General features: G+C 48.6%; 1 protein-coding gene across 1 annotated transcript in view; it reads right to left on the bottom strand.

Moving 5' to 3' along the window:
* Positions 1-1,568, bottom strand: part of Cul5 (cullin 5) — a 45,075-nt gene extending 43,507 nt beyond the window's left edge. Inside the window, exon 1 of the mRNA XM_050119428.1 lies at positions 1,425-1,568. Coding sequence (XP_049975385.1) covers positions 1,425-1,448 — 24 coding nt within the window. The 5' untranslated portion in view covers positions 1,449-1,568. The remainder of the gene's footprint in view (positions 1-1,424) is intronic.
* Between the last annotated feature and the right edge of the window lie 12,875 nt (positions 1,569-14,443).

Below are 14,443 nucleotides of genomic sequence, written 5' to 3'. Positions count from 1 at the left end.
TTGATCATCACAATAGCGTTATGAAAAAAATGGTACTAATGGTTCTGAAAGAAGAAACTTGGGCAGAGGTTAAGGAACTCAAAGTGATACAGCTCTTAAGTGACAAAAATCTGTCCGGCGGTAGTGGCCTTTAATCCCAGTATTTGGGAGACAGAGGCAGGTGGATCTCTTGTGAGTTCGAGGCCAGCCTGGTGGTCTACAGAGCGCGTTCCAGGACAGGCACCAAAAAGCTACAGAGAAATCTGTCTCGAAAAACACTAAAAGTGGTGGCACACGCCTGCTCTACAGAGCTAGTTCAAGGACAGCCAAGGCTATGCAGAGAAATCACGTCTTGAAAAATCATGACATAGAAATTCAGGGAACCTAGGTCCTTATTTAAAGGACTCCCCAGGGCAGCGATGCAGGTCTCAGTCTCTGCAGACCGTGGCAGAAGGATTTCTGTGAGTTTGAGGCCAGCACGTTCTGGCAAAACCGAGATGACGAGACCCTGTTTTTGGAGGGGGGTTGGGTTGGGGCGGGGTAGCGTTTTCTATTTTATTATTATTCATCCACGCAGCCTGAAAACAGTTTATTTTCCCTCAGGTGATCACTACTCCCATTTCAGTTCGTACTTTTAGGATAGGATTCTTACTAAAAACACAAACATAGCTCAAATTCGCCCCACATCTTCCTCAGTCCTTCGCTAACTTTTTAACAGAATCTGCCCCCCCCCCCCATCTTCCCCGTGCCTCTCTTGGGATTTAAAACTTTTCAATGTCTTGAGAAAAGAAACTAGCCTACAACCTAAAATGATGGTAGCACTTCATCCGAGTGCCATCTGATGTATAAGGGGAGTCGGGTTGGAGAGACAGTTCAAGGAACAAAAAAGGGTGTAAATATGAAGTCAAGAATGAGAGAACTAGAGGGAAGGTGTAACATGCAAAAAAAAAAAAAAAGGAGAAAGGGGGTAAAATGGGAGGGAGGTACTGCACTCTGACTCGCATTTCCTGAAGAAAGAGGGAAACCAGAAATTAAGGGACTGGGGGGGGGAGAGGGGTCCCGTCATTGAAACCTTTTAGGTATCATTTTGTTGGGACTGTTCCTATTATGTCTTTGACTCTCGCATCAAAAGAAACGGACCTTCCGAGTCACAATGGCTGGGCCGCGGAGGGCCCAGCGACACTGCTCTCGAGAGCTCGCAGCCCTCGAGGGTTGGTCCCCTCGAAAGCATCGCTCCGAGTCAGTCTGCGGTAGGAACCACCGGAGCCTCAGGACCCCGAGGCCAGGGCCCCGCGTCGGGGTGCTCGGGGACAGCCGCCCCGGTTCCCCTTCTGGTAGACAACCCTGAAACCCTCACATCTCGCCGCTCACTCCGAGCCTGGCCCTCCCCGAGGAACTAAACGCCCCGGTGGCGAGCAGAAGCCCGGCTGGAGGCAGGGGCTTACCTTTAACAGATTAGACGTCGCCATGTTCCTTCAACTTGGACTCTCGCGAGACGCGGCGAGAATTGGCGGCGCTCCGGGCCAGGCCTCCTCGGGAGGCCGGAGTTCCCAGCAGGGCCCCCCGGGGGCTGCGGTCGAGACGCTGGGGGAGATGCTGAAGCTGCGTGCCGTCCGCGCCGAGCTCGTCCCCGGCACCCGTGCTTCCTCGGGGGTCCCCGCTACATGGTCACCGTGGCCTGCCCACGCGAGAGAACGTATGCAAAGACTCCAGGGGACGCAAGCCACGAACGGTGAGAAGGGACCGTGAGCCAACCAGACCGGGAAGAGGTAGCATCTACCTCCTGGGCCTCCCACACTCGGCTCCGGGTGAGCCTCTGGGGTTGCACTCGCAGCGGCCGCCGGCAACGACTTTTAACTCGGCTGAGGCCTGGCACCTCGGGTTCCGTGGTGGCGTCACGTGACGCGGCGGGCGGGGGCTCGCTGGGGAGCAACCAAAGGAGTCTGCGAGCCGCCGGGTCTGGAGGCCGGGCCGAGGGTGCGAGCGCGCCCTCTATTGGCTGGAGCCAGCGCCGCCCCCACCCGCTAACCCCAGATCCAGGGATTAGATTAGCCCCGAGAAAAACCAAAAAAGAAAAACAAAACAAAACATATGAGCCGGGCAGTGGAGGCGCACGCCTTTAATCGCAGCGCTGGGGAGACAAAGGCAGGGGGATCTCTGTGAGTTCGAGGCCAGCCTGGTCTACAAGAGCTAGTTCCAGGACAGGTTCCAAAGCTACAGAGAAAACCACCCTGAACGAGCCTGATCTCGTCTGATCTGGGAAGCTAAGCAGGGTCGGGCGTGATTAGTACTTGGATGGGAGACCACCTGAGAATTAAAAAAAAGAAAAAGAAAGAAAGAAAGAAAGAAAGAAAGAAAGAAAGAAAGAAAGAAAGAAGGAAGTGGTATTAGTGGCATCTGCCTTCAATCCCAGCACTTGGAAGACTGAAGCAGGTGGAACTCTGTGAGTTCAAGGCCAGGATAGCCAGATTTATACAAATAAATCCTGTCTTGGAAAAAGAAAAAAAACGTTCTCTAATCTCTTCCCTCCTCCCTCATAAAACTTTCCTTGTTAGAAGTGTGTTTTTGCTTTCTCATCTGTTTCCTCTTTATACACTACAGTATATATTAAAATTTTTCTCAAATATTGATGCATTGTATTTTGTATTAATTATATATTAGAATAACCTGGGGTGCTTTTTAAAAAACCAGACTTTCAGGCTCCACTCCATTTTATTTCATAAATAAAGTGATCTCAAATTGCCAGGCAGTAGTGGGGCATGCTTTTAATTCCAACACTTGAGGCGGGCAAATTTTGTCCCAGGCATTCCAGATAGCTTTGTTTGTTTAATTTTAGATGTCTTTCTAAGTAGACTTGGATGGCGAGGAATTCTCTATGTAGACGAGGCACTGTAGTGCTGGGATTTTAAGAGTATGTCTCCAAAATAACCAAAAATTCCTTGTATCTGCTTTGGGCTGGGTGTGTTAGAGCAAGCCTTTAACTCCAGCCCTCTGGTGAGTTCCTACCAATCAGAGCTATACAGTAAGATGCTGTCTTAAGAAAATGGTGCTTAAACCAGGCGGTGGTGGCCCACGCCTTTAATCCCAGCACTTGGGAGGCAGAGGCAGGCGGATCTCTGTGAGTTCGAGACCAGCCTGGTCTACAAGAGCTAGTTCCAGGACAGGCTCCAAAACCACAGAGAAACCCTGTCTCAAAAAACCAAAAAAAGAAATAAAATGGTGCTTAAGATGGGATAAGATCTCCACTTCTCTTAGACATTGAGTGGTTTACTTAACCACAGTAAATCTTAATTTCCTCATTGGTGAAATTAGTATAAAAACATCTACATCTTAGAGCTATGGCAAAGGTTGATAAAGGCTAGAGAGATGGCCCTGTGGTTAAGAGCACTGACTGCTCTTCCAGAGGAGCTGGGTTTGATTTCCAGCAGCTACAGGGGACTCACTAGTGGTTCCTGTCTGACCTCTACAGGCACTAGGCATGCGCATGGTACACAAATATACATCAAGCAAAAACACATAAAAATTAAAAATTTTTAAACATTAAGTAGAATAATGATATAAAAATGTAATGTTTAATTTGTTATACATATAGGCATTCAGTGTGATAAGATTTAAAGTGTACCCACGGAGACAGTGGGGCTGATCTATTGGGAGCTCACCAAGGCCAGCTGGACTGTGACTGAAAAAGCATGGGATAAAACCGGACTCTCTGAATATGGCGGACAATGAGGGCTGCCGAGAAGCCAAGGACAATGGCACTGGGTTTTGATCCTACTTCATGTTCTGGCTTTGTGGGAGCCTAGCCAGTTTGGATGTTCACCTTCCTAGACCAGGATGGAGGGGGGAGGACTTTGGACTTTCCACAGGGCAGGGAACCCTGACTGCCCTTCAGACTGGAGAGGGAGGGGGAGAGGAGTGGGGGGAGGGGGAGAGGAGTGGGAGGGAAAAGGGAGACGGGGAGGGAAATGGGAGGCGGGGAGGAGGCGGAAAATTTTTTTTAATAAAAAAAATTATATTACAAAAAAAGATTTAAAGTGTATGTTTACTATATGTAAGACATAGTTCTATATATTTTAATAGGTTAATACATTGAATGCTATAATTTGTTACTTCTTGCAGCGACCTTAAGTATTAATTAAACGTCACAGGTGAGAAGAGCTGTGAAGGAAAAACAAAAATGCAGATGATACGGCCAGACGGGCTAGTTAGCCACAGGCCAGCCAGGGTCCTCAAGGCCCTGGCTAGAGGAAGACCTCCATGGGTCTACTCAGTGCCGATTATGATAAGCAAATAAGTGTGGAGAAATGGGAGAGAAAGAAAAGCAGAATGGTCCACACACTGTGGAAAGAGACAGAAAGGAAGACAGTGAGCGGTAAGCAGATGTTAGATGCCTACTTGCCACCTGGGGCTGTGGTGAAGGCCATGAAGAGTAGACCGAGGGGAGGTCTGCTTGCTACCCAGGGCCACAGTGATGTCTGGGCTGGGCCACTGCCAAGGGCCATGTATGGGTTCCTGGTCCTACAGCAGCCAGGGTCTGTGTTGATATACATGGCTCCTGTTGCCTTGGAGGGCCATGCTGATACCAGCGGCCTGAGGCCATGTTGCAGATCCCTGGGCCATGCTGCTGCTGGAGCCATGCTAGTCTGGGTGGCCTTCGCCACTACCTGGGGCCATGATGACAGCCAGACCTGGGCTGCTGCCAGGGATCATGTCTGAGTCCACGATCCTATTACAGCCAAGGTCTGTGTTGATATCCTTGACCCAAGTTGCCACCAAAGGCCACATAAAGCCTGGGGTCTAGGTAGCAACCTGTGGCCTTATTGGTATCTGGGGGCCATGCTGCTGCTGGGATCATTCTGATCTGCGTGGCCAGGGCTACCACCTGGAGCTACAATGTCTATGGGGCCTCGCTGCTGCCTGGGGTCCAGGTTACCAATAGAGCCCATGGGATCTGGGCCACAGGCCTGCAGCCTTGTTGGAATTTGGGGACCATGCTGCAGTAGGGGTCATACAAATCTGGTTGACCTGTGCTTCTACAGAACCAGGGCCAGTCTGCTGCTGAGGACCATGTCTGAGTCCAGGACCCTAAGCAACCAGGGTCTGGACTGACATATGTGTCTCCTGTTGTCACTGAGTCAGGTCAACCCCCTGAGTCCAGGTTGGTATTCGAGGGCCATGATGCTTGCAGATCCGAGTGCCATAGGGACATCTGGGCCGTAGCTGTAGCTGAGGGCCATGTTTGGGTCCATGACCCTACTGCAGCCAGGGGCTGTGCTAATTATTGTCCGAGACTCCTTTTACCATAGAAAGCCATGTTGTTGTCTGAGGGCCATGCCAATCTGAGTGGCCTGCACTGCCACCAGGGGCAATGGTGACATCCAGACCGTGTTGCTGCCTAGATGTGATCCTACCGTGGCTGGGGTCTGTGCTGAAGTCTGAGTCCTATATTGCCACCAAAGGTCACATAGAAGCCCAGGATTGGGGCCACAACCTGAGGCCTTCGTGGTGTCCAGGAGCTATGCTGCCACCAGAACCACTCTGACCTGAGTGGTCAGTGCTTCCACTCAGAGCTAGGATGTTGTCCAGGCCCAAGCTGGTGCCAAGGGCCATGTCTGGGTCTGTGTAGCCCGTGTCTCTTCGGGGAGGGGGGTCTTAGGAACCAGAAGAAATCAAGAAGAGTATGTATGCTGCCTTCTCCCTTTGCTAGTCCAGAGAAAGCTGGCCTTGCCTCTTGCTGGACACTGGAACAGGAGAGCTGGCCCCACCCTGCACCACAGGCAAGTGTCAACCAGTTCTGAGGGCTTAAGCTTGGGTAGCTGGCCCCGCCCCCTCACCTGGCCTGGACTGACCAGCTCAGCTACCACCCAGGCCCACCCTAGCGTCTAACCCATCTAGGACCTGCTGGAAATGGTGGAAGAACTACTCCTGTGGAGCAGTACCAGCAGGATCTCCAAGACTTGGGGTGGCCATGGGATATCCCAGAGGAGTTCTGGTGATGAGGGTTTACCAAAAACCACAGACCTTGACCAGACCAGTGACTCACTGAATGAATATTTGCAAGGAAAGCTAATGGACAAAAGGCCCCCAGTGCCCCCAACTGATAGGACAAAAGGTACCTGAGACCTCCAGTGCCACCAGAGCAAACGAAGAGGTGTTGGAGAGGTGGGGAAGAAGAAGCAAAGAGGATTTTTGTTTTGGGGGGTTGGGGGAGGGGTTCATGGTTTTTATTTGTTTGGTTGGTTTTTATTTTTATTTTTTTGCTTGTTTTCTTGCTTTGTTTTTGCAGGGGTAAGGGGAGGATATGGGGGGACCAGGAAGTGAGCATAATTGGGGTGCACAATGTGAATCTCCCAAAGAATCAATAAAGAAGTTAATTTTTTGTTGTTGTTTTTTTGTTTTTCGAGACAGGGTTTTTCTGTGGTTTTGGAGCCTATCCTGGAACTAGCTCTTGTAGACCAGGCTAGTCTCGAAATCACAGAGATCCACCTGCCTCTGCCTCCCAAGTGCTGGGATTTAAAGATGTGCGCCACTACCGCTTGGGAAGAAGTTAATTTTAAAAACGAAAAGAAAGAAGAGAAAGAAATAGAGATGGACCGGAGAGGTGATTCAGGGGTGAAGAACACACCTGGCTCTTAGGGAGGCCCTCTTAAATTCTGTTCCCAGCATACATGTTGAGTGGCTCACAACTGTAACTCCAGTTCTGTGGAAATCTAATACTTCTGGCCTTTAAAGGCTCCGGCACTCACAAGCATACACACACACACACAGATACACATGCACATAATTAAAAATAAACCCTTTTAAAAATGAAAGTGGGAAAATTCCCAGAATTAAGTTCTTGGGGAAGAAAGAGGATGGCACTTGGTGCCCCGGCATACGAGGCACCGCATTTTCTAGGGTAGTGAGGAGTAACTGTTGTGTGACTCCTCTTCAGGGAACCTGAACAAACATCCGTTTCCCCACTAGAGTGCTGACGAGAGACCAAAGAAAAGTCCACCCCAGTACATCACTGAAAAGCTCACCCCAGCATGGGGGAGGACTCACAAATGATGTGCCCTCGAATCTCCCTGGGCAGCTGGCCGGAGGTTTTCCTTCAGCAGTAGTTACTGCCATCACTGTATCTATAGCCTGGGGGATTCATCAATATAATGTTCATTTTACTGGTAAATTGTCGTGTGATGGTTAAGCTTGTTAGGAACAGAGATTGTGGAAGCCTTATTTCCTCTAAGAAAGACCCCCTCACTACAGCAAGGGGGAAGGAAAACAGCAAACTCCTAAGAGGATTGAGAAGATTGTCTTTGAGGGCATATAGAAGGGAAACCAATTCCAAGCAAGGTTTTCAGTGTTTGTCTCACAACATAAAAATGCCTGCAGTGGCCGGGCAATGGTGGTACATGTCTTTAACCTCAGCACTCGGGAAGCAGAGACAGGCGGATCTCTGTGAGTTCGAGGCCAGCCTGGTCTACAAGTGCTAGTTCCAAGACAGGCTCCAAAGCTACAGAGAAACCCTGTCTCGGGGGAAAAAAATCCTGCAGTGGTGTGGTGTTTTAGATAAGAATGATCCTCATAGACTCGTGGATTTGAACGCTTGGTTACTAGGGAGGGGCACTATTAGGAGGCTTGGCCTTGTTGGAGTAGGTGTGGTCTTGTTGGGTGTAGTGTGTGTGACGGGGGTGGGCTTTGTCCAGTGGCATACTCCCTCCTGCTGCCTGATGATCCAGATATAGAATATAGAACCCTCAACTCCATCTCTAGCACCACATCTGCCGGTGTACCACCACACTTCCCACCATGATGATAATGGACTAAACCTCTGAACCTGTGAGCCAACCCTAATTCAATGAGTTGGCATGGTCATGGCATCTCTTCACAACAATAAAAACCCTGAGCAAACTAAGACACTTGGGAACAGGAAGCTGGAAGCTCAGCCTCAGGCAGCTCATCCATGGAGAGAAAGTCCAGGCAGAAACTAACTGCCTCAACCCCCTCGGGGCTTTCTACTGGATATTTGTAAGCACTAGACATGCTGTTCTCTATCCACTGCTCTTTGGTCTTTCACTTGGAAGCCTTTACGTTAGACACCCTGCTCTGTCCAGGACGGTCACTTGGGAACTCCAGCTGACAGCTCCAGTGGGGTTTGCACAGTTGATACCTGCTGCATGTCTGTAAGCCTGGATTTGACGAGTTATCTTTTGTGTGCTTTCTCAGGTGGATTACTCCAGTTGTCTCTGCTGGATGTTTTGCTGTCTACTTCTTTCTATCTATTTTACTTCTGCTTACTATGTATTTAATAAACTCACTCATTCAAAATGGAAAGTGTGGCTGTCGTAGATCATTCTGGACCATACAGAGCAGGGGTTTCTGCACCGTCAAGTGTATATAACCTTTGAGCTATCTAAATTTTGCTTCCTGAGTCTCATTAGCCTCCCTCCTCTCTTTAGGAAGAAGTGTTTCAATAAGGAGTGATGTGGGAGTGTCATATATCAATCTGTTGATTTCATTGGTTAAGTTATAATAAACCAGCTGCTTGGCCTCATGGCTTGGAACATAGATGGGAGGAGTAAACAGAATAGAATTCTGGGCGGAAGAGGAAGTGAGGTCAGACTCTGCTCTGCTTCCGGAGAGACCGGACAGCTCTGCTGGAGCAGAGACGCCATGCTCAGCTCTCCCGGGTAGATGCGATAGCTCTGCGCTCTGAGGCAGACGCATGAAGCTGAGACCCACGATGGACGTAGGCTAGAATCTTCCCGGTAAGCGCACCTTGGGGTGCTTACACACATCATTAGAAATGGGCTAGTCCAGATGCGAGAATTAGCCTGTAAGGGCTAGAGTTCATGGGCCAAGCAGTTCTTAAATGAATACAGTTTGTGTGTTGTTATTTCGGGCGTGAGCTAGCCAAGCGGCCGGGGTGTTGGGGACGCAGCCCCGCCACCGCTTCTTATTTCAACAAAGGAGGAAGTAGCTACACAATGTGCCATCCCTTCCTCTGGCTTCCATTCTTTCCATCCTCTTATATGATGTTCCCTGAGCTTGTGTGTGTGTGTGTGTGTGTGTGTGTGTAGGGGTGGACACTATAGGTACCTGATTCCATTGGTCGCTGAGCACTGGACCACTCTGCCACAGCAACAGTTATTCTCAGGAGGCTAACTAGCTGGTTAATGAGTCTCTGCAGTACACTGCAAGAAAAAAAAATCCCTCCAAGACAAACCAGGCTGACAGCAGCAGTAATTATGTGTATAATCACAGATGTTGAGGAGGCAATTTAATAGGCACATAATACCCATTTTAACAACACAGTTGCAATTGCTGCCCCACTGGGGCCTAAGACCTTCCCAGACATTGGCTTTTTGTCCTGGCTTATGGCACTACGTGTGAATTTTCTCCCATGGAGCAGACTTTAAATCCACTTGGAAAATAGTTGTTTACACTCATAACAGTCATGCCACTACACACCAAAGAGCACACACATCATCTCTCAGGGTAGCATGAAGATCCATGCCAAGTGCCAGGCAATGGTATCGCATACTTTTAATCCCAGAATTCGAGAGGCAGAGGAAGGCAGATCTCTGAGTTTGAGGCCAGCCTAGGCTACACAGAAAAACCCTATCTAAAAAAAAAAAAAAAAAAAAAAAAAAAAGAACAAAAGATCCAAACCAAGCAAGATGGTCTTCCCCCAGCATCTTACGTATTCCACTCAGGTATGAAAGCTGGCAGGGAGTTTTGTGTTCACTGTCAGGCCGATTCCCTTACATCCTTTCAGACAAAGCCTGGAGTTTCTTCAGAAATAAGAACTTACAGTCAGCGGTAAGACTCGGGGTGGGGGAGGGATAGTCCAGGACCTCCCTGACCAACAACTCCTAGGGAGGTAGTCCACCCTTAGCCATGGATATTTGCCTCCATACCTTCCTGACTGGATGCAATATCCGATATAGCCTGCTTCGTATTAGTTGTCTTGTCAAAAGAGCATAACTTAGTTGGTACAGTTCTTGCTCAACATGCACATAAACAAGTAAGAAGTGCTGCCAACCTGCAGTCCTAGCACTTAGGAGGCAGGGGCAGAAGGATCAGAAATTCAAGATCATCCTCAACTGGTAGTGAGTTCAAGGCCAGTCTGGGCTAAGACTCAGTCACAGACAGACACAAGGTTAGTGTAGTAGTTAATCTTGTCTACTTAAGCAGGGCGGTGGTGGCGCATGCCTTTAATCCCAGCACTCGGGAGGCAGAGGCAGGCGGATCTCTGTGAGTTCGAGGCCAGCCTGGTCTACAAGAGCTAGTTCCAGGACAGGAACCAAAAAAAGCTACGGAGAAACCCTGTCTCGAAAATCCAAAATCTTGTCTACTAGAATCACCATGAAAACAGCCTCTGGGCCTGTCTGTAAGGCGTTCTCTACATTGGTTAATTAATTGCCATGAGAAGATGTGACCTAACTGGAAGAGAAAGGAAGCGGGACAGTAGGATTCACTGTTCTCCGTTTCCAGGGTAGATCTAATGGGACTATCCTAGAAACCTGGACCAGCCTCATTCAGTCTCTGTGGCTCCTCCCAGGGCTTCTCACCCCGCCCCCTTCCCTAACCCTCTCCTGCCCAGGGGCTGGGCTTCCCTTCCCTCTGCTTCAGATCCCTAGTGACTCAGCCCTTTTGGGTAAGCACTCTCTTGGTCTCTTGGTTCCCATACACTCTCTGTGTCCCATTGGCCTCCTCTTCCTCCTCACTTCCTCTCGCACTCTCCCTGCCCCTCTTCTCTCACGGCCCCCGTCAGTCTCGACCCTCCCACACACCTCTGGCTGAACTTTCCCTCATATCTTACGAGGAGTGGCCATGTTCTCGATGCCACTCACTGGCTAGGATGGGTTGTACCCATGAACTGTGAGCCTCTTCTTGAGAGCTTGTGTCAGGGTGTTCTGTCACTCTGATGAGGAAAGTAACTTAGCTGGGTAGAGAAACACTATCCCATCCAGCCACACTACCCCATCCAGCCCTGCATAATCCACAGCCATTTTCATGAGTCCTTCAGCCTCCTTGCTGGGGTGCTGCTGCTGCTGCGGTGGTGGCGGCGGTTCCACTGTGCTTCTCCTCACCTGATGGTCTCTGTAGGGCAGGCCTGGCTGCTTGACTTGGCTCAAACCCAAGGAGGACCAGGGTTCACTCTTACCTGCCTCAGTCTTTCCAGTGCTGGGACCATAGGCATGCCACTGGTCACAGTCATGGTCATGCATTTGGATCTCTTTCCTTCATCAAAATAGATATATATTTCCTCTTTAATATATAATATAAATATTTTAAAAGGTTTAGTTATTTATTTATTTATTTTTTTTAGGCAGGGCTTCTCTGTAGCTTTGGAGCCCCCTAGCTCTTGTAGACCAGTCTGGCCTCGAACTCACAAAGATCCTCCTGCTTCTGCCTCTTGAGTGCTAGGATTAAAGGCGTGTGCCACCATGGCCCAGCTATTTATTTATTTATTAGTATGCAGTGTTCTGTCTGCATGTATGCTGCAGGCCAGAAGAGGGCACCGGATCTCATTACACATGGCTGTGAGCCACCATGTGGTTGCTGGGAATTGAACTCAGGACCTTTGGAAGAGCAAGCTGAGGATTCTATTGATTGCTTTCCTTCCCTACTGGAAACTGAAGGTCATCAGTTGATAGGGTGTTGTGAAATTTAAGCAGAAAGGAGAAAAGATAATATTACTGTGTTCAGTGGGGGGGGGACAGTAAAGGGACTAGGACATGTACTATGGTTCACTTGACAAGGACAGTTCTTTCTGCTTTGACTTTCAGGGTCTTCTCCAAAGGTCCAGGATCACACAAAAGTCACAGGCAAGTTCAGCAGAGCTTGAAGAAGCAAATGTTTCCAGAACTAACTCTTTTTTTTTTTTCAGAACTAACTCTTAACAGTAGAGTAAGAAGCCAGTGGGGGGCAGGGTGGTGATGGTGCGTGCCTTTTATCCCAGCACTCAGGAGGCAGAGGCAGGCAGATCTCTGTAAGTTCAAGGCCAGCTGGTCTACAAGAACTAGTTCCAGGACAGGCTCCAAAACTTCAGCGAAACTCTGTCTCAAAAAAAATAAAATAAAATAAAACCAAAAAAAAAAAAAAAGCCAGTGGGTAGTACCCTAATTCATAGTCTTCTGGAATATAGTTATGTGTGTGTGTGTGTATAATATAGTTGTGGGCTTCTCAAAGGGATTACCAGAGGACTCACTGGATTTGATTCCTTTTGTTCATGGTAGTGACCTTGGTATCACACCTCTGAGGGTGTTAATAACTCCTCATTTGTTCCTGCCAACTGAGTTATTTCCCAAATTACCCACTTATATCCCAACTCTCTGTCTCAAACACTGCCTTAAAACAAAACACTTTATTGGGCTGGGAAGATATCTCAGTGGCTAAAAGCTTTTGTCCCACAAACCTGGTGACCTGAGTTTAGATCCCTGTGACTGACTACTAGACTGGGAAGAAACTCATTGGCTAAAAGCTTTTGTCACACAAGCCTGGTAGCCTAAGTTTGGCTCTCTGGAACCCATTGTTTGGTTGGGGGCTTTATGCCAGCCCCCGAGCATCCATGTATACAAAAAATTTGGAATGTTTGGTCAGAAGTGTCACCTCAGCCCCTCTCCATTTCAAACCCCCTCCCCGGGAGTTGCCAGACTCTACCTCCAAGAAAGCCAGCCAAACGGTGACCCCTCTCCAGGGAGGGTCAAGACCACCCTCATAGGCTATTTAAACTGCTCCCCAGAGAACCAACATGTGGTCTCCCTTTTACCTCTCCATGTTTTCCCGGTGCTACCTACCCAGGAGTGCTGGCATCCATTAAACCTTGGTTTCTTCCAATTCAGTTTGATTTGGTCTGATTTGGATTATTGCATTGGCAGAGAGGTTTGTCATTTGGGAAAAAAACTTAATGTCCTATAGAAGTTGGACATGATAATACATAACTGTAATACTTGTTCTCCTACCACCAAATGGGAAGCAGACAGGCAAATCCCTTGGAGTTCAAGGGCCAACTAGCCTGAAGTATGAAGCACAATAAGCAAAACAAGAAAGACCATGCCTGAAGCAAGATGGAAGGAGAGGATGGACTCTCAAGGTTGGTTGTCCTCTGACATAAGCACCATGGCACATATGTACCTACAACCAATCACAGACATACACACCTCAGGAATAAATCTTAACTGAAGTATTAGCACATTAATGACCCACTACACAGATATCGAAATTAATCATTAAGAATTATGACTTGGAGACACTGATAATGGTGTCCACACCTAATTCCATTAAGGAAGGAATAAAGGCATATTGCCACGCACTGCACCACCGTGTCTGCGCTCTGTGTGCTGGCACCCAGTTATCAAGCTTCGGGCAAGGGGCAGGAGGTGAAAATACACAGACACACACAGACAGAGAGACAGCGACACGGGTCATCCTTGAATTCCCCAAGAATGTCCCTTCATTGTGTTCAGGGGCAGATTATATAGAGATAGCCATGCCCCAGCCAAACCCACCAGAAACCACTCTCCTGCCATCAGGAACTCCTGAAGGTCTCGTGCTCAGAGCAGCTGTAGACACTCAGATCAGGGGATTACAAGAAATTCAGGATCTGGGGTCTCACTGCTCCCAACAGCATATGACCTGGAAGGGTCTGTATATGACTGAAAATAGGAGTTAATGGATAGTTATTCCATTAACACAAAACTAAAGTGAAATTTTAAAAGACGAGGTTTGTTTTTTGTTTTTTTTTTTTAAGACAATGATGATCATTGAGCTGGGTGTGGTGGAACATGCCTATAACTTGGGAAGCTGAGGCAGAAGGATTCTGGGGTTGAGGGCAACCGGGACTACATAGGAAAACTCAGTCCCACAACAAAATGGTTTTGTTTTGGTTCAACAGAAGGGGGCAGACAATGTGACCTGGAAGTGGGAGTGGAAAGGGAAGAAGTCCCAGGAGCAACTCCAAGCCTGGTGCTGTATGGAGATGCTGACAGAGCAGCGACTTGGAGGTACCCAGACTTCACCTAATACATTGCAAGAATTTGCAGTTACCGGCCCTAGAAAGTGGAGAAAGGAAGCTAATATTGGAAGGGAGAGTATGTAGACCGCATGGCGACCATGGCTGCTTGACAAAGTTCCAGCACTTCAACATTCTAGGCTGTTAGTATTCAGATATCTGTACTGGTCTGTCCTTAGGGTCCTGACAGAAGATGTCCTCAGCTGCAGCCCCTAAGAAACCCCCTGTGCACATTCCCTACAGTCTCTTTTAAAAGGCGGGCCTTGCCCACCTCCAGTCTCTTTCTCGTCCACCACTCTTGTCCCTAGGGACAAGTCCCTGCCCCCCTCACACCTCCTTCCCTATTCCCTTCTCTGCCCCTTCTCTCTCCTCTTCCAATAAACCTCCCATGTGAGCCCTGTTGTAGGGCATGACTCCTTCCCACAGACTTTAAATTATGACACAGACCATACTTCTCCAGCA

The sequence above is a fragment of the Alexandromys fortis genome, unplaced genomic scaffold (genome assembly GCF_014885135.2).
Source record: "Alexandromys fortis isolate MF-2015 unplaced genomic scaffold, M_Fortis_MF-2015_v1.1 scaffold_167, whole genome shotgun sequence".
Lineage (NCBI taxonomy): Eukaryota > Metazoa > Chordata > Mammalia > Rodentia > Cricetidae > Alexandromys > Alexandromys fortis.
Note: the sequence above shows the minus strand (reverse complement) of the source record. Positions and strands in the feature narration are given on the sequence as shown.